Here is a 20050-nt window from a genome sequence, read left to right as displayed (position 1 = left end):
CTGCCATTCACAAGTTGGAGGGTTTTACAAGGAGGGCTGAGAGGTCGTGTGCCTGTATGTGGGGGATTCAAGGGTAGAACACGGTTGGTTGCAGCTTCCAAGGCCTGCATCTTCCTTTCCAGGGAAGAAGGAGGCATGGAGCAGGGGGAGGCGGGGCTGGTCCTCAGAGACGGCGGTCTCCCGTGGCTGGATAAGGCACCTCTCCATCTCTAGCCAACTCCCTCTCTTGCTATTCTGTTCGTTTGCCAATTATCACACGAGCACTATGGGCAGACATGAAGCTAATGCTGTGGAGATAGAGTTGAGGATAATATGTCTCTATCCTCTTAGGACAGAAACAGAGGAACTGAATGGGATGGGAAAGAAGAGAGGGAAAACTTAACCGCTAAACCCAAAGATCTAAAAGGCCTAGAGGTTCCACAAGGAATCAGGACTGCGTGATAGTATCAGGCATTCTGAGTTCTGCCAAAAATGCTTTGACTCTAAGTCTTGCTGGTCCTGCTTCTTGTCCAGGTGTGTCCGTTTCTCCTCCCTGGGATCCTCTCTCCAAGCAGGCGCATGGAGTGGGGATGAGCGGTTCATGGTAAAAGACAACAGGCTTGAGAGGAGTCAGGCGGGCAAGAGCAGGAAGACCTGCAGCCAGGATCTGAGGATCTGTGCTCCATCCCCTGGTGACCTCAGAACACCGAGAAGATGCCTATCGGGTGGTCCTCCTCGGACATAAACACTGAGCTAGAGCCCTCACTCACAACACAGATGTCTAGGAGGAGCTTTCGAAAAAAGGAGAGGCAGGCTGGATTGTAATTCTGTAGAGATGGAAGGGTTATGGCTTTCCTAAGTGCATATGTGTGTGTGTGTGTGCTTATAGCTGCTTGCCTGGGGCAGGGCTCACCCAATCATCTAAGGATGCAAGAAACTGCCCTAGCCCCCAACTGCTGGACTCAGTGGCAGACAACAGTACCAAGGCCAAAGGCAGCATAAGAAAGAGCTGTCTGGCAGGGGTGGGGCGGTGGTCACACCAAGCCTGCCTGCTTCATCCTTGCCCCTCGGGGCTTGCAGGACCCACTGACACTCGCCAATCTATAAAGCCTGCAGCAGGGCAGAGGAAGGTGCACTGCCTCAGCGTTCGTTGCCCAAGGGCTGCTGAAACCTTAGTGGGCAAGGCGGTCCCTTTCCCTGGAGAAGGTTGTCCTTCAGGGCACCGCCTGTACAGCACAGTGGCGGAACCACAGCAAGTCTGAAGGCAGCAGTCCATGGAGCAGGGGTCGGTTCCATGGGAACTCCCCTCTGCACTGGGTTTCCCAATACCAGAAGCTTCCAGAATGGATGGCAACCAGAGTGTTAACTAGAGAAACTCGGTGGGTTAAGACAAACACACGCACCCTCTCCCAGCAGAGAAGCTCCACACCCACAGGCGCCGCTCACGACCAAGTCAGGCTAGGAGTGCGAGCCCACCTTTACCTGTTCCAGGTCCCACCACGTCCCGGCTCGGGGACTCAGCCATGGCGTCGGCCAGCCGCTCCCGCAGGCCCTCCTCGGTGTGTTCCATGGAGGCCATGTGCCGCAGCCCAAAGCCCTCTGGCCAGCTCCCGCACACCTCCAGCAGGGTCACGCTCCGGTCGAAGGTACCTGCAGCAGACACGGGGACATCCGACCTGAGTCACCTTGCAGAGAGGGCAGGCTGTTCTCCCCGCTGGCCCACCGCCACCTCCCCGTCCCCGCCTGGGGCCTGTTTCAGCCCTTCCCGAGGCCGGAGGAAGGAACACCATGAAACATGGATGCACGGGGCAGAACGAGATGGCTCATGCCACCAGTTCAGGGCATGGAGATCTCCACGATGTGGGGTTAGTAGTTTTTGAGCTGTTTTCTTTTTGTTTTTCCTATTGAGTGGCCTGTAAGACCTTTATTCCCTGACTAGGGATCGAACCTGGGCCCTCAGCAGTGAAAACATAAAAAAGAGTCCTAACCACTGAACTGCCAGGGAATTCCTTGAACTGTTTTCAGAGGACCTACAGGGTTCCTCTGAAGTCTTCAGGGACTACTTCAGGCTGGAGGTCAAGTGCAGCGGAATTCTTGCCCAGGTTCAAGCAAAACTACCCTACTTGACTCTGTTAATGCAACAGGGCTTCCCCTAAAGCTTCATTTTTAAAAGGGCTTACCGAGTTCACATTAAAAAAAAAAAAATGGTTTCAAAGCCACTATAGCCTCTAACCCGTACCAAATGTCCTTGTCTTACATTTGAAGCTCAGAAAAGTTATGTCCCAAGATCCAACAGCAGGTTTGTGGGCCAGTTTGGTTCAAGTACTTGGATGCCCTGACAGTTCGGTCTACACCTCATTCTCCTCCATTGCACAGACTTCCCCAGGACATGCGCATCACCGGGGCACCATCTGGGGGGGCGGCAGTAGGAGGGCTGGGGGACAGCATCTTCTACAAAGACCTTTCCTCCATCGGAAGCTGCACCCCAGTTCCAAAGAGTACACGGTGCTCTGCTGAACGCCAAGCTTAGACTTTACATGCAAGATCACTTCAAAGGCTACCTTTAAATGATTCAACTTTATTATACAGCAAGTCTTCTGTGAAGCTTATTTCAGCCGCTCTCTCTTGGAAGATTACAGTCATGCTCTGTTACTTTAAGCACATACCCTTTCCCCAGTGATTAGGTAATGAATCCACCACATTTATTGGGCTTGGTTCCTGCCAGCACCAGGAAGATGGGGAAAAAATGCAAATGCCAATGTTTCCCCAAGCTAAAAGTACACCAACACACACTCTTTTTATCGGGCCTTGCTTCTCTTCTTTGATCAGCCGTCAGAAACTATCTTCCCTCGGCAGTCTGGACTGGGCAGCGTCAGCGCACACTCTCTGCCAATGACAGGTGGTAATAGAGAGGGTGCGAGCCCCAGCCCCAGCAGGCGGCCCTGCCTCTGATAACAGCCCAAGCATCGAGGTGATAACCATTCGTAAACACTCCAACAGCCGGTGACTCCATACATCAGCAAAGAGGGCCAGATAATCCTGGGCTCTCCTGACCAGACAAAGGCCCTTGGCCAGTCCGCTGGGATTTCTATGTGTGGCTGGGGTCACTCCTGGCTCCTGAATGTCATCAGCCAAGTTTGGCTTTGATTTATCTCTTGCCTAGTTAGAGGGTGGATTCCTGGTGCCGGAGGAATGGGCAGCGTCTATAAATGCATCTCCCCAGGAAGAGGCCCACCTGGGGCGGGGGTTGCTGGGGATCAGCTTGCTGGGTGGCACCTGGGAACAGGGACCTGCCCCGCACCACATCCTCTCCCCATTTGGCAGGGTCAGGTGATGGGCCTGGGGAGCCAGGCAGTAGGCAGTGGGGCTGGAATGCTCAGAGTGTCAGCCCCCCAAGAGGCCTGGGCTGTGCTCATCTTGCCCTGGAGGCCACCTTCAGTATCAGCATCAACCACGACTCAAAGGTGCCCAGTCCCCAAGGACACGCAAGGACTGATGACACCCAGTGGACCGGCGATTCCACTGTCCACTCACTAAGTGGGGAGAGGCAGGTCCGTGCATGTCCCTTTTCCATTTCTGAAGTGGAGCTAATAACACTTTGCCCTGTGTCAAAGGAGGGGAGAGATTAAGGGAGGTTCCTGCCAGCTCTCCTCCAGCACTGCCCCACTCTTAGTTGACAAGATCAAGAGCTATAGCACCACTGTTTCTCTGAAGGGTCTGCCTGGGACGTCTGTGCCTAGTAATTTACAGAAGAGGAGATTAATAATAACACACGGGCCCACTCCTCTGCCCTGTGCACTCAGGGCTGAGGCAGCACCTTCTTCTTCTTTTTCTTTTTTTTAATGGAGAGAGATGTCCCAGAGCCAGGGAAAGGAAAGAGAATCATCGCTCCTTTTCTCACTTTGCAAGAGCACAGTGCCTGCCTTGAGAAAGGTGCTCAGTTAAGGTTTGTATGGACCGTGTTTGGAAGTCAGGGCAGGTAAGCTGAGAGCAGGACCGGGAGGAATATCAGAAGCCAAATCAAGAAGACAACAAAACAAAGCAGCAAGATGTTATAGCAAAAACTGTGCAGGACAGAGGCCGTGACAGAGGGTAAAGGCCAGTGGAGTCTGTAATATTTTAAGGGACAAAGTGACAGGATACAGGAGAAAAAGATCAGGAGTTAGTGTTACAGTGGAGAATTGAAGCAGAAATATAGGCTCCAACACAGAGGAGCTGTGTGTGTACTGGCTCTGGGCAAGCCGATTATCTTTCTGGGCCTCTGACTCCTCATCCATAAAAGTGGAAAACCAATACAGTCTCACAGGGGTGTTGCAGGGTGTGTTAGATAAATGGCATATGGTGAGTTCTCTGCACATAAGGGGTGTGCGTGTGTATGTTAATAACAAGTCTGTACCATGTGAAGCATCATCATAGATGGTGACTACCACGACGATCCTGAGAGGCAGGACAGGTACCACTCCAGCATATGGAAGAGGAGCTGAAAGCGCAGAGAGATTCAGGGAGGCTCAGGGTCTCTGAGTGACAGATCTGGAACACAGGCTGCTAGTCCTTAGCTAGCTCATTCTATCAGCTGCATCTGCCCTGGAGAACTGTTCTAGGGAGAAATCACCCCTGTCTTTCTTAACTTGTTCTGGGAACTCCTGTCACCTTCAACCATGGCCTTTTAAACATGCTTCCCATTCCCAACCTGCCCAAGTTTCTTGGAGTATCATGATTAAAGCTATAACAAACCTAGACAGTGTATTAAAAAGTAGAGACATCACTTTGCTGACAAAGGTCCATCTAGTCAAAGCTATGGTTTTCCCAGTAGTCATGTACAGATGTGAGTGTTGGACCATAAAGAAGGCTGAGCACCAAAGAATTGATTCCTTCAAACTGTGGTGTTGGAGAAGACTCCTGAGAGTCCCTTGGACTGCAAGGAGATCAAACCAGTCAATCCTAAAGGAAATTGACCCTGAATATTCATTGGGAGGACTGATGCTGAAGCTGAAGCTCCAATACTTTGGCCACCTGATGGGAAGAGCCGACTCACTGGAAAAGACCCTGATGCTGGGAAAGATTGAGGGCAGGAGGAGAAGGGGATGACAGAGGATGAGATGGTTGGATGGCATCATCGACTCAATGGACATGAGTTTGAGCAAATTCTGGGAGGTGGTGAAGGTCAGGGAGGCCTGATGTGCTGCAGTCCATGGGGTGGGTCACAAAGAATCAGACACGACTGAGTGACTGAACAACAAACAAATAACGATTATGCTGAGGAGCCATCCTGTCTGTTGGACGGCACACAGGAGAAAAGAAAAATTGACAGGAGATCCAGTCTGCTCTCTCTCAGCAGGGGCGCTGTGAGGAAGCAGCGGGTGGGAGGCTGGGGATACAAAAGGGAAGTGAAGTATCAGTCACTCAGCCGTGTCTGACTCTTTGCGACCCCATGGACTGTAGCCCTCCAGGCGCCTCTGTCCATGGAATTTTTCAGGCAAGAATACTGGAGTGGGTAGCCATTTCCTTCTCCAAAGGATCTTCCCAACCCAGGTCTCCCATACTGCAGGCAGATTCTTTACCAGCTGAGCCACCAGGGATCCCCTTCCCAAGCAAGTGTTCAGCAAAGGAGCACCCAGTCATTTCTACTGTCCTGAGAGGCCACGGAGAGGATGTACTTAGTGGTCCTGCTTAGAGGGTGAGGAGGAGTCCCAGAGAGGCTCAGCAATGCCCCTTCCTGCCCATCCTTCCACCCCTCCAGTGCAGATGAGGGCAGCAAAGGAGCTCACAAGGTCTCCTCGTCCTGGAGCGAGAGAAGGGCTGCAGGTGTGTTCGTGCATCAGCAGGCGCTGGGGTGAGAGGCCAAGCCCTGGGGAGAGTGAGGTCACCTCTGGGCTCTTAAGCAACTGCATATCTTGTCAGCGTGGTCGACACTGCCATCATTCATCTGGCCAGCCCACAGACACTCCATCAGATGGGCTGGCCCTTCGAGCCCCATTACAGGGGGGAAGGGTCAGTTTCAAGGGGGAGAAGACACTTAGCGCAGGCTGCTTGCAAAGCACAAAATACACGTACTTAGCAACTCAGATCTTTAGCTGAAGCAACCCTCTGCTGTTTACCAAGCCCTCTCACGTTGATTATTTTGGTGAACTCACACATTCATTAAATATGGATTAGTGTCCACTGTGATATGAGTCAAGCACTGTGCTGAGGAGTGGGGATACAAAGCGAGCCTCCCCCCTCCCCGCCCCCAAAAAAAGGCCCACAAAGCTTGGGGAAGCAGCTGTGATCACCATTTCACAGATCTGCATTTTACTGAGACTGAGAGTGAGACAACTGAAGGTCACTGGTCCTGGGAGTGACAGTCTTCCCTGATACTTCCTGGGAGCCCCTTCCATCAGGCCCACCTCCCACCCTACTCTTCCTGGAATATTTCTAAGATTCAGTTTAAGTCCCACTGGTGCAATGAAATCTTGTTATAATGATAATTGAAATCAGGAGCTCTCTTCCACGAAGTTTGATTGTCTACAAAGTTCTTTACCTGTTAGGGTAAAGCTGGTGAAAGCAATAAACTTACCACCCCCCCAAGTGTGTGTGTTGGCAAACAGGAAATGATACAGGCCATTCTGGGGTACTGACAGATGCCCCTGGAGCCCATCCTCAGATTCCCAGGTTAATGAACTCGGTTTCATGGCGTCTTTCCCACGCTGCCTGACACGATTCACACGATCTGTTTTTCAACCTAGTTTAGAAGCTGCTTGAGGGCATGGATTCCTCCAGAAGCCACAAGTCTGTAATAAACACTGGGCTTCGTGTATTGCGCTTGCTCAGAACATGTTTATTGACTGATTACAACCATCTGAGAAATTTGACAGTCGCTCTGGAGTCAATATACCCTTTGGGCGTATTGCCCCAGAGATAATACCTCTAGGGCCAGCATGGTGAGGGAAGAGATGGAGGTGGGCAGAAAAAGAAGCTAAAATTAGGGGAAGGAAAAAGCTAAGCAAGTGAGCAGAAAATGCTGCAATATCAATTCCTACTGTCTTCTGTGCACTTATTTTAAAGCCCAGATTCTGGGAACTGGAAGAACCAAAACAATCTGCCTTGGATGATAACAGAGAGTCAGGCTCGTACAGGTGAGCTACCTGAATCCTTCATCCCAACTGGGCATCCTGTGTTATACTGTCTCCCCAGAGGAGAAACAGGTCAGGTTCTTGGGTTTCACACGCCCATTAAAGGCCTGCCAATGACAGCTGGTGGGCCAGCAAGGTCCTGGGGAGGCTGGGGGCACACGTGCTCTTCCGAGCACCACTGTCGAGGGGCAGGGAAGACCAGTGGGTGAGGCAGCAGGGGGGGGCTGGGGTGTCCTCGGAGCTGATACTGTCTAATCACACCCTCGCTATTTAGGAGACTGTGGCTCAGCCTCCGCTTTGGACTTTCATGAGAGCCTGCTGATCTGATTTCCAGCCACCGGGGAGGCCTGGTACCAAGAGTAAACTTGTCATTAAACAATGCTCTTCAAGGCACAAGCCCTCGGGATGAGAGCGCGTGATGATCATGACATCCATGATAACTCAGAGATGATCCCAGGCATGATGAGACCAGCCATTGGAGGGTCTCCCAGCCTGCTCTCCAAGCTGAGCTCCAGACTGGTGCTTTCTCTACATGACAGGTGCTCTCACATAAGCTTGGGGTGCGGATATTAGCTTCCTGGCTATTAGGTGTGGCCGCGGGCATGTTTCACTATGTCAGCATGCGCTATGCGGTGGCTAACAGACATGGGGAAGGGAGGCTGAGGGCAGAGGAGGACCCCACCTGTCCCTCTCAATCCTCCAGGTCACTTCCCAAGCTAGCTGTAACCCACATCCACTGACGGAGTACAGAGCAATCTTGTGGACTCAGATTATCGAATGTTCACCAAACTTGTGGCCGGGTGCTACCTGTGTTCCACAGTCATCCATTTGGCTGTGAGGCTCAGATTTGGGAGTTAAGTCATTTCTAAAGGCTCTACTTCTCCAGTTCAGAAGTGAACTTAGGAAGAGAAGGGAAAGGTACCAACAAAGCACAGAAACACCTAGGCTGATGCTGAAAGCCGGGGGTGCGTCCAGACGTGTCCTCACAGGCCCTCGGGGCCACGAGCAGGAAGGGACTATTCACTGCTCATCAGAGGTCCGTGAACAGACAGCTGTGAGGGGCCAACATGTCAAAGGCACCTGAGCCAGGGAAGAGGAGTTCAACAGTAACCGAGACACCAAGAATTTCTTTGTAACGTAAAATAGAGGAGTTAAAAGCAACGATACAAATGAACTTATTTACAGATACAGACACACAGACTTGGAGAAGGAACTTGTAGTTGCCAGTGGGTAAGGGAGGTGGGAAGGGATGATTAGGAAGCTCGGGATGGACATGTACACAATGCTATATTTGAAATGGATGGCCAACGAGGTCCTACTTTATAGCAGAGGGAACTCTGTTCAATGCTGTGTGGCGGTCTGCAGGGGAGGGGAGTTTGGGGGAGAGTGGACACATGTATATGTATGGCTGAGTCCCTCTGTTGTCCATCTGAAACTATCACAACATTGTTAATCTGCTATACTCCAATATAAAATAAAAAGTTTAAAAATAAACAGATAAATAAATTAGTGAATAGGAAAAAAAAATAGTCATTTTGACAACTACTTGCCCAACTGCAATGTTTGATCACAACTCATACTTTAAAATATGGATGATAAATCCAGACATCCAGGCTGTAACTGGAATTCTCCCATTAGCTTTTCTGCTTACTCTAGGCCTTAGTTTCCCCACTTACCACATGGAGAATAAACGAGTGACCCTCATTTAAGGGGTCTGCTAATATCTTCAATGTAATTCATAGTAATGCATTAACAGAGTAATGGTGAAATGATGTTTGAGATGCCTAGGGTATCCAAGGGCGCCAAATTTCATTTTCTGTGAAAAAGTGAAAGTTGCTCAGTCGTGTCCAACTCTGCGACCCCATGGACTATACAGTCCATGGAATTCTCCAGGCCAGAATACTGAAGTGGGTAGCCTATCCCTTCTCTAGCGGATCTTCCTAACCCAGGAATTGAACTGGGGTCTCCTGCACTGCAGGTGGATTCTTTACCAGCTCAGCTACCAGGGAAGCCCTCATTTTTTGTGAACCAGTTCCATTAATCAATCAACCACCCCTGTAAAGCAGTCTTGCCTGGAAGAAGCAAGGAAGGATTCTCCCACGGAAACTTTGGTGGGAGCGCAATGCTGCAAACACCTTGATTTTGAACTTCTGGCCCCAGAAATATGAAGGAATAAACTTCTGTTGTTTTAACTCACCAAATTTGTAGTAATTTGTTATGGCAGACTTAGAATAATAATACACCTATAAAACAGGGAAATGAATATCTGCCTTCCAGGGCTGTCATGAGCATCTGACCAGGTAGGACACAAAAGGCATTCCCTGGTGGTCCAGAGGTTAGAATCTGCCTGCCAACACAGGGGACACGGGTTTGATCCTTGGTCCTGGTTGATCCCAGATGCCAAGAAGCAACTAAGCTTCTGAGCAACATCACTGTTGAGCCTGTGCTCTAGAGCCTGAGAGCTGCAACAGGAGAAGTCACTGGGATGAGAAACCTGTATACCGCCAGGAGAGAAAGCCTGAGCAACAAAGACCCAGTGCGGCCAGAAACAAATAAATGTGGACAGTACATGAAAGAGTGCTTTGTGTAACTGCACAGGGCCACCGGGCCACTCCAACACAGCGGACGACCCGGGAGCTATGTGAGCAGCTCTTTGGAAGGACGGTGGGATCTGTGAAATGCTTAGAAAGTGAGTGGGGGTCCTTATAGGCCAGAAGACAAGCAGCTTGAGGAAGATACTGGGTGGGGAGGGGAAAACAGCCATATCAGTTCCTAGTCTGGTTAACTCCATCGTGAAACTGAAGTGCATCCATGTCATTCCGTAGCCAGAGCCTTTGATGGGGAGTCACAGCCTCTACACGGCTGTGTGACCCGCTTCTCTGAGGATGCCTGCAGGGGGCACAGGAGAGCAGGACAGGTGGCCTTTTAGCTTCGAGGTCAGGTCCTTCACATCCTCTGATCTCCTTATCTGAGGGTCGGGATAGGATGCTTCGTCATCCTAAATTCTTTAATGGATAAGCAGGATTGTAGTCAACATAGATAAGGATGAAATGAGACAGACTGTTGCTAGTGGGAATAGTGGGCTTCCCTGGTGGCTCAGTGGTAAAGAATCTGCCTGCCAATGCAGGAGACATGGTTCGAACCCTGGGTCGGGACGATCACGTGGAAAAGGAAATGGCAACCCGCTCCAGTATTCTTGCTTGGGAAAGCCCATGGGCAGAGGAGTCTGGCGGGCTACAGCCCATAGGGTTGCAAAGAGTCAGATATGACTTACTGACTAAACGACAACAACAAAATGGGAACACTACAGATAGAAACCATCTAAAGGGCAATGTGGCAGTAAGTATAAAGAGCCTTTTAAAAACATGCTGAACTACTGACCTGGGGATGCTACTGCCAGAAACCTAACCTAAGTAAATAAGATGCCAACAACCTTCATGCATACAGATGCTCACTGCCACTTTAAAAATAGAGTATTTGTTAGTAAACTATGTTTCATTGCGGCTGAAGAATACTAGGTAGTCTTGAAAAACGATGTTTATAATAGTAGAAATTCTGTAAGAGATGATGCTAAATGATTTGAGATCAACAGATATACACTACTAGAAATAAAACAGATAAACAACAAGACCTATTGTAGAGCACAGGGAACTCTATTCAATATCTTATAAAAACCTACAGTGGAAAAGAATCTGAAAAAGAGTATACAACACACATATCTGAAATCACCTTGCTGTACACCTGAAAGATTGTAAATCAACTTTAATTCATTGTTCTTACAAAAGTAACACAGGGGTTTCTCTGGCAGTCCACCTAGCAATGCAGGCAACATGCGTTCGATCCCTGGTCAGGAAGCTAAGACCTCACATCCCTTGGGGCAACTAAGCCGGAGTGCCGCTTCTACTGAAGCCTGCATGCTCTAGAGTCTGAACTCCGCAACAGGAGAAGCCCCGGAGCTGCGACGAGAGAAAGCCCACGCACAACAGACACCCAGCGCAGCCTAAAAACAAATAATATGTTTTAAAAAGTAAAACAAAACCGTATAGTAAGTACTACAGAACAACGTAAAGAAGTCATAAAAAAAAACCCCATTTTACATGATTCATTTAAAGTGTTATTAACTGTGGCTGCCTCTGGGCAGTTGGGTTATATGGGACTCTTCTGTTACTTTACGCCTTTTCTATATGCATCTTATAACTTCCATGATCAGCGTAAAACAAGCCCACAAATACTAGGAAAAAACTGAGAAAACAATGCCCGTGGCAGGAGCACTGGTGCTGGGACCCGGATGGGGAGGGAGCCTGAGAAACGCACGGGACGGGAAGCCCGCTGGGCTGGCTCCCGAGCCCTGTCCTTGACTCCACGGGGGCACCTGAGCCTGCGGCCCGCCGCCCACACGCGGCTTCTCTCTCAGCGGCCTGGCTGGCTGCATGCGATGTTGACCCATCCTGTGTACCTCCGGCATGTTTCTTATTAACTCGTATCAGGAATGTGCACCAACCTGCGTGTGACAAATGACAAACAACTCCACCTCTGTACCAATTTCATACATCAGATCAGAGAGGGCCAGTGGAGCGCCCTGGAAGGAGTTGGTTTTTACATAGAGTTCCTTTACCTGTCACTTTCGTTCCCACCCTGCCCTGCCCCCCAATCCTTTGGATGAAGAGGACGCAGCTTCCTAGGAGACACCCTTTCATGTCTGCCAAGGAAGGTTCGAGCCCCTCACACATCATCAAGAGGTCACGGAGCAGGGCCCTCCCTGCCTTTTGTCTGGGAGAAGGGTTCAGTCATCTCAGGAAGGAGAATTTCCACTGGCTTCACACTCGGACCAGACCTGGGGGTGCCTCCAACAGCAGAGCTTTCCGAGTCAGGCCGACAATGGCATTTCCCAGACAGGATCTCAGAGACCCTCTCCTCCTCTGCTTTAAATGAGGCACAGTCGAGATTCATCCCCTTCCAGGTGGGAAGAGAAGAATCATTTTGCAGCTCGACAGCAATGAAAATATTCCCTTGGGATGCTTGGGTCACTTCTGAGGGTGGAGAGAAAGCTCTCACACAGCCTAGTGTCATGGGACTCTTATGGCAAGGCTCAGAATACACCGCAGGACCAACGGTATCCTGGGAAACCTAACAACTCCTTGAACGGAAAAACGTCACGTCACTGTATCTCTCAAGACAAGTAAGCACACAAACTAGGTTTTCTAGGACAGTCCCGACTCCATCTAATTAGTTTGGTGATCAGATATCAGGAAAGGGAAGAGAATAAATATTTGTTGCGTGTCTATTTTGTCTGGGATCAGCCACTTCACGTGGATGAGACATCGCTCCAACAAGTCTAAGAGGTTGGTGCTAATAGTCCCATTTTAAAGATCAAGAAACTGAGGCAGAGGGAAGTAACTTTTTGCCCAAGGTGACAATATCAAAGGTACAGTCAGGATTCTGATTCTTCCTCCAACGTCTGTACTTTCATCATGAAAATCCAGGCTGAATTTTGATTTTAAAAACGTGGCTGCAGGAACAAGAAGGGTATTTTCAGTGGAGTCTGTCTTCCTATTCCAGAATTTTAAAGTGGTTCTTGAAATTGAGCTGTAGTGGGGGTGGGGGCAACAACCCCACTAAAATCCTGTGTTTGTCTTAAAAGAGATTACAGTGCTCCACAAAGAAGCCGAATTTGAGGCTCTCAACTGAGGAGAACTTGGAAGTCGGAACCTGGGGCTAAGACATCCTCTATTTTTATTAATTAAGGGTGATGTTTCAAAACCATCAGATTTACCACAACTGGATTTCAGATAAATGTTGTCCTTTGGGTTATTTTTTGCTCCTCCCTGAGGATCCGTATTTCCTCACACGAGACTTCTCTGTGTCCTGAGCTGGCTTGAGGTAGATGGAGGCCCAGCTTTGTAGGCCTGGGTCCTACTAACCTCAGGGCTTTTCAAAGGCTGGGGAGGGATGGGTGTGCGCAGTGGGTCCTACCACCATCTGCTCCTGGAAGCGGGGTAAAGAAGCTGCTGCCAGTGCAGGGGGCATAAGAGACACGGGTTTGATCCCTGGGTCGGGAAGATCCCCTAGGGGAGGGCATGGCAACCCACTCCAGCATTCCTGGCTGGAGAATTTCATGAACAGAGGAGTCTGGCGGGCTACAGTCCGTGGGGCTGCAGCGAGTGGGACACGACTGAAGCACATGTGCACACCCCCAGGGCAGAGGCTGAGGGGAGAGGATGGGAGCGCCCACCCCCACCCTGTGCTGCAGGAGGCTCCTGAATGCGCCTGTGGGTCCTGGAGCTGACTGGTTCAACATCCTGGCCATTTTCTGCTTTGTATTCTGGTAGTCACTGAACTCTGCAGCCTTGAAAATGGTACCCCCAGCTCAGGCAACAGGCACTTTCATTAGGAATACATGGTCAGGTTCTACCAACCTCCGCCACCAAGACCCACCAGCCCTCACTCCATGGGGTAAACGTGAACCAGATTTGCTGCTGCAGGCGCCTTGGGATGAAGCTCTGGGCCTGGCCTGCCATTCTGATGTGGGCTCAGTTATATATATATATATTTTTTTTAATTTTATTTTATTTTTAAACTTTACATAATTGTATTAGTTTTGCCAAATATCAAAATGAATCCGCCACAGATATACATGTGTTCCCCATCCTGAACCCTCATCCCTCCTCCCTCCCCATTCCATCCCTCTGGGTCGTCCCAGTGCACCAGCCCCAAGCATCCAGTATCGTGCATCGAACCTGGACTGGCAACTCGTTTCGTACATGATATTTTACATGTTTCAATGCCATTCTCCCAAATCTTCCCACCCTCTCCCTCTCTCTCAGAGTCCATAAGACTGTTCTATACATCAGTGTCTCTTTTGCTGTCTCGTACACAGGGTTATTGTTACCATCTTTCTAAATTCCATATATATGCGTTAGTATACTGTATTGGTGTTTTTGTTTCTGGCTTACTTCACTCTGTATAATAGGCTCCAGTTTCATCCACCTCATTAGAACTGATTCAAATGTATTCTTTTTAATGGCTGAGTAATACTCCATTGTGTATATGTACCACAGCTTTCTTATCCATTCATCTGCTGATGGACATCTAGGTTGCTTCCATGTCCTGGCTATTATAAACAGTGCTGCGATGAACATTGGGGTACTCGTGTCTCTTTCCCTTCTGGTTTCCTCAGTGTGTATGCCCAGCAGTGGGATTGCTGGATCATAAGGCAGTTCTATTTCCAGTTTTTTAAGGAATCTCCACACTGTTCTCCATAGTGGCTGGACTAGTTTGCATTCCCACCAACAGTGTAAGAGGGTTCCCTTTTCTCCACACCCTCTCCAGCATTTATTACTTGTAGACTTTTGGATCGCAGCCATTCTGACTGGTGTGAAATGGTACCTCATAGTGGTTTTGATTTGCATTTCTCTGATAATGAGCTCAGTTATATTACATTACAGGATCTCTACTTGCCAGGCCCTTGCAACAAAGCTGTTCAACAAAGACTTGGCCTCGGGGCCTTAGAGGAGCAAGATGAGAAAAGCACTGTTTGGACAACACAGGACACCCACCGGAGCTGGGGTGGCTGGGGACTCCTTCCATCCGAGGTGGAGACGGGTGGTGGACAACTCACAGTGGAGAAGGGGTTGTGGGGGGTGGTGTCTGAGCACAGAAACAAAAGCAGGGATGTTTCTCAACTGGGGCCCATGAGTCAACTCCACAGGAGTAGGAAGTCTCCCATGAAGAATGAAACCTCATGTAATTTCACAGAATCATTGCCCATTTTCACACAATCATTTCACTTTGATTTTGAGATCATTCTGTAGTGTGTACTGTAGACAGGACAGACAGTGGTGACCCCATTTTACAGAGGAGGAAACTGTGGGTCAGGGTGGCTCGAGGACTTGCCTCAGTCACCGTGGTCTCTTGCTCACAGGGTGGCTATGGAGCCACCCATTCAGGTCATCCGTGAACAGGCCCGGACACGTCAGAAATATCACTGGGGCTGCCTGCGGCCGGCACAGAAGTGGGATCGAAGTGGGGACTGGTGAGCCACTCTGCCAGAAGCTTGGCTCAGGCTTTGCTGGGGTCCCCTGTCCTTGACTTCTGGCCTCATTTCCTGGCCTGGCGGCCCATGGGGGAGGAGGTGGAACTCCGCCTGGTATCGCTTGAATTTATCACAGAAGGGTGTGTTCGCGGCTTGTTCTGCATCTGAATCAGTAGGTGCCCAGGAACTGTCATTTCCTGTCTTGACATGTCCAAGGATTTGTTCAGGCCTGTTGGTGACCACAACTAGCAGCCCAGGCCTGGAGACCAAGGAGGACAGAGGGAGAAGTCGGGTGGCTGCAGGAACACACAGCGGGGAGCAATGAGGCAGAGAAATCTGCGCAGTGACGATAATCCCTTACATTCACACTGCCTTGCCCTTTACAAGGTGCTTTCACAGGCCCTTCCCCACCCTGATCACACAACACCCCCAGGCAGGAAGGCAAGGCTACTGTTACTAGTTCCCGTTTCACAGCTGAGGGAAAGCGCAGGGAGCTGAGCGGGCGGCAGAGAGGAGACTGGGGAACCACCGGCCTCCACACCACCGGCCTCCACACCTTCCAAACTCAGAGAGTGGGCCCCCGACCAGGGGCAGCAGGAAGCCCATCAGGAATGGAGGCTCTCAGGCCCCACCCGAGAGAGGAATTAACCAGCATTGGGGTTTAAGTCAGGCCCCCAGGTGATGCACAGCGCTTCCCCCGCCCGGCCCAGCCCTGTCTCCCCACCACTCCTAGAGCCTGTCTGGGTCTAGCTACTCATTTCAAGACAAAGACCTCGAGGCCCAGGGAGGGGGCAGGTTCTGGGCCCCGAGAGGAGCAGGAGCAGACAGAGCCTTGGTCGTGCAGGTCCGTCCCAGGCCCCTCGCATCCAGCGGATGCCTGAGGACCGTCTCCCTTGCCTTTCTGCCCCCTGCCCCGCCCTACACTTCTGCCCCCAGACCACCCTCATTGGCTGGTCCCTCGGCCTCTCCCCTTGGTTCCAGTCTTGTGTTAAGTGTTGACACAAGTTCTCAGGCCCGGGGTTAACCCTCTATTAAAGCAAACAGAGAGGGTCGTAGCTCGTGCTCAGTCTAGGAGCCAAGTGGGAATGTGTGCGTGTGTACGTGTGTGTGTTGGCACGTAGGATCGATGCTTGGATTGTCTCTGTCCATCCCCCTTGGGCCTTCCTGCTTCTAGGAGAAGGCTGGGGAACTCTTGTTTGCCTGTGAAGGAGGCTCTGCTCATGCTCTGCAAAATACCTACTTCATTACTAAGTGTGAAAATGCCCCCCAAAGTGTGTTAATCTGGTTATGATTTCCCCTCCGCTCATTGGTTGCGCTGTGTGCCAAGTTTGGCGCCTGTGTGTAAAGCGATTCGTATGCTGTGGCTGGAGACTGGGGCCAGGATTCCCCCTCCTTTTCCTCCACTTCTGCTCCGCTGGGGCCAATCAGGATGTTATTCATTTCCCCAGTTGAGAAGCGAGTTCACAAAGGCCAGCAGAGCCTCCTCTGCCCCTTCCCTGTGTAAGCAACGCCAACCTCTCCCACGAGGAGGAAGCGACATATTTTGTTTCTGCTTCACTCACGCAAGGAGCAGGTTTACAGAGTCGGCCCAGAATGAGCGTGTTTGTTGAAACCTATCTTTTCATCTTTGGACTGAGGGTACACAGTGAATTAGAAGAACAGCAGGGTCATCATAAGGAGAGGGTGGCGGGGGAAGTCAAGGCACCAAGAAGCCCTTAGGAGGGGGCTGGAGACCTCATGTTACCACGTCCGACAGACACGGCCTTGTCATCTCCCCTTGAGCCAGAGCTAACAGCTGAACGAGAGAATTAATTTCTCACTGTGCTTCATCTGAGTTTTAGAAGTGCCTTTAGGGTAGAAAAGTTACCAGAATAGCTTTCTCATGTGTCTTGGACTGTTAAGAAAAAAGTAAACAAATAAAAACCAAGCCATCTTTCTTATAGAAATACAATGAACTTGCAAACTCACCACCATCCTCTTGGGCAAGTCATTAATGAGCTCGATAATCTCCTAATCGGGGGGTGACTCTCTAGTTCTCAAGAGCCAAGATGGTGGGGTACCCCATGGACTGGGGAACCAGCCCTCCTCCCCCTCCCCCTGCCTGTGGTGTCTATCTTTAAGGCCCAATAGTAACCTGCACCCTCTGAATCTAGCTGCAATCTCTTCTCTTCATGGAGTGCTTTGTATCTTATTTTTAAAACCACAGGGAGGGGCTTCCCTGGTGGTCCAGTAGTCGAGTCCACCCTGTGATGCAGGGGACACTGGTTCGATCCCTGGTCGGGGAAGATCCCACATGCCGGGGAGCAACTAGACCCCGAGCACCACAACTACTGAGCCCACGTGCTTCGACCACTGATGCTTATGCGCCCTGGAGCCCGTGGTTCTCAATCAAGAAGCCCCCAAAATGAGATACTTGTGCACCGCAACGAGAGAGTAGCCCCCACTCAACTAGAGAAAGCCTACTTGCAGCAATGAGACCAGGCACAGCCAAAAAATTACTAATAAATAAAAAACTAAAAGAAAAAAGCACGGTGAGATGAGAGCAGGGGGCCAGGCCCTTTGGGCAGGTGAGGCGGTTATACGGCCACTGAACCCTGCTGGCAGAGCGCGCGTGGTTAAGCGTGGGGTGCTAGTGCTTTGGCTCTGGTCTGCTCTATGTGACTCTGGGCCTCCCTGGTGGCTCGCTGGTACAGAATCTTCCTGCGACGCAGGAGATGCAGGAGACATAGGGTCCAGTCCCTGGGTCGGGAAGATCTCCTGGAGGAGGGCACGGCAACCCACTTCAGTATTCTCGGCTGGAGAATCCCACGGACAGAGGCGCCTACAGCCCACAGGGTCACACAGAGTCAGACCCGACTGAAGCGCCTTAGCACACACATACGTATGTGACTTTGTGCAGGTCCCTCAACCTCCGGGCACCTGAGTTTTCTCTGCTGGGAAAGAGGAATAATAATGCTAGTTATTATGGCCAGTTATTCATAATTTTCAAAATCATGTGAAGATTTAAATGACAAGGTACGTGACAGAACCTTCAAGACGATAATGCGTAATCGGCTTGCAAAGTACTGACTCTGCTTTCAGAAGTCAGATGGATGGCCTTAGGCTGGTGCTTTCACCACTTCCCTCCAGCTCCTCTGAGACATAAGCAGGATGTCTGAGCTGTGTGGCTTCCTGTGGTGTGGGAACGTTCACATAGTTTAGCCGGGTCGCTCATTTCTAAACCAGGAATGTAAAAGTCACCATAACGTCTTTATTATAGCTTTCATGTTGCACAAGATCCCCCGCTGCTGCCCTCCAGGATGAAACGGGCTCACCCTGCAGTTGTCCTGATGTCCCAGAGATACCTGAGAGCCAGGAGCCTGCAGCACAGATCTTGCCACATAACAGGTGCCCAGTAAATGTTTATTAAATGAATGGATGAAATGACAAGGCTTAGTTATCTTTCCATCTGAAGTATGCATGTATCATGGGTCTGAAAGGGAGCTCCTAAAGGCATTTCTCAGCCACCCTCCTACCTCCAGGCAGCATCACCCTTCAATCTTTCTTTTTAAAATAACTCCAAAAAGGAGAGGTCCCTATGCTCCTTAGAGGGACACTCCTGAACCCTCGACTCAGTAGCCACCTTCTGCCTGCAATATCAATCTAAGTATAATCAGTATCTCTATTTATGCTGGAAAGATCATATCCCAAGGCCAATCGTTTAGGAAAGATTATTTATCTTGGTTGCTTATTAAAGATGATGTTTGAATTTTATAGATTCATAACTTTATACACAGGGCACAGGCCCTCTAAACATCTTCTATGCTTCATAAGAAATACCTATGGTAGGGACAGGGCTTCCCTGGTGCAGGAGATGTGGGTTTGATCCCTGAGTTGGGAAGATCCCCTGGAGAAGGAAATGGCAACCCATTCCAGTATTCTTGCCTGGGAAATCCCATGAACAGAAGAGTCTGGCAGGATGGGGTCACAAAGAGTCAGACATGACTTAGTGACTCAACAACAACAATGGTAGAATCGTCTATACATCCAACAATCTATACGTTGTTGAGAATAGGTGTATTCAGCATATTTCATGGATCTCACTGCTGAGTCAGTGAGTAGGTTTGGTCCCTAAGCCTGTAACTGAATAGAGTCGGCTCCTGCAATGGCAGTAACTTCAAAACGTCTTCTTTGTCTACATGTGGTGTCTCTTCCAAACTTCTTTAATGGTCAGCTTTTTAACAAATGGTGTTTTTTTTTTTTTTTTTTTCCAAATACTGGATTACATTCAGATCCATTATTGCACAAAGTGGAACCGGCAATCAGACTGTCTACACCAGAGGGCAGTGAGGGTGTTCCAGTCTGAATGCTTTCAGAGAAGTGGTGTGGATCAATTATCTGTCTTAAATGCAGGATTTCCACTGGATTCCCGAATCCTCAGACAGTTGTTCAGAAATGCTCCTTCAGATCAGTGGGTTAGCACTTCCATTTCCACACATCTGAGGAGTCCCACCAGTCACAGCGGCTCCTGACTACAGGGATTCTTCGGAGCTTTAGGTCAGAGTCTGTGTGTAGGGTGGGGGCATGGTTGATAAATAGCAGGAAGAGTGCCCATGTTATATGATGGAAGAACCTCTGACCTGGAACATCATTCTCAGACTTCCCTAATAAGAAGAATCCCCAGGGTGCTTATTGTTAAAAAAAACCCATTCTTAGGTCTGTCTCCAAGATGTTCTAATGCAGTGGACAGCAGATAGATTAGGAGACCCTGGGAGAGGGTCTGATTCTTACCTGGGAAGCTTGGGAACCAATGCTCTAGAGAAGCCGGGGCTCAAATCTAGCCTTAAGAATCTCTCAAGATTGAAAAAGCAGGTGACTGCACCCCGCACCACGACCGTGGTAGCTCACTCACAGCCATGTGGCAGCTTGCTCACAGCCACGCGGCAAG

The 20050-nt window shown here is 49.9% G+C and overlaps 1 protein-coding gene across 11 annotated transcripts in view; it reads right to left on the bottom strand.

Annotated features, from left to right (window-relative positions):
* BCAS3 (BCAS3 microtubule associated cell migration factor) overlaps window positions 1-20050 on the bottom strand; it is a 589835-nt gene that overhangs the window by 22213 nt on the left and 547572 nt on the right. For 6 of the 11 annotated variants that reach the window (XM_044939594.2, XM_044939588.1, XM_044939598.2 and 3 more), the window contains one exon: window positions 1462-1629. In XM_044939594.2, the coding sequence (XP_044795529.2) occupies window positions 1462-1629 (168 nt within the window). Of the gene's footprint in view, window positions 1-1455; window positions 1630-20050 lie in introns of all 11 variants that reach the window. The other 5 variants (XM_044939593.2, XM_044939587.1, XM_044939591.1 and 2 more) reach the window with 1 other exon arrangement.

The sequence above is a fragment of the Bubalus bubalis genome, chromosome 3, assembly GCF_019923935.1.
Source record: "Bubalus bubalis isolate 160015118507 breed Murrah chromosome 3, NDDB_SH_1, whole genome shotgun sequence".
Classification (NCBI taxonomy): Eukaryota; Metazoa; Chordata; class Mammalia; order Artiodactyla; family Bovidae; genus Bubalus; species Bubalus bubalis.
Note: the sequence above shows the minus strand (reverse complement) of the source record. Positions and strands in the feature narration are given on the sequence as shown.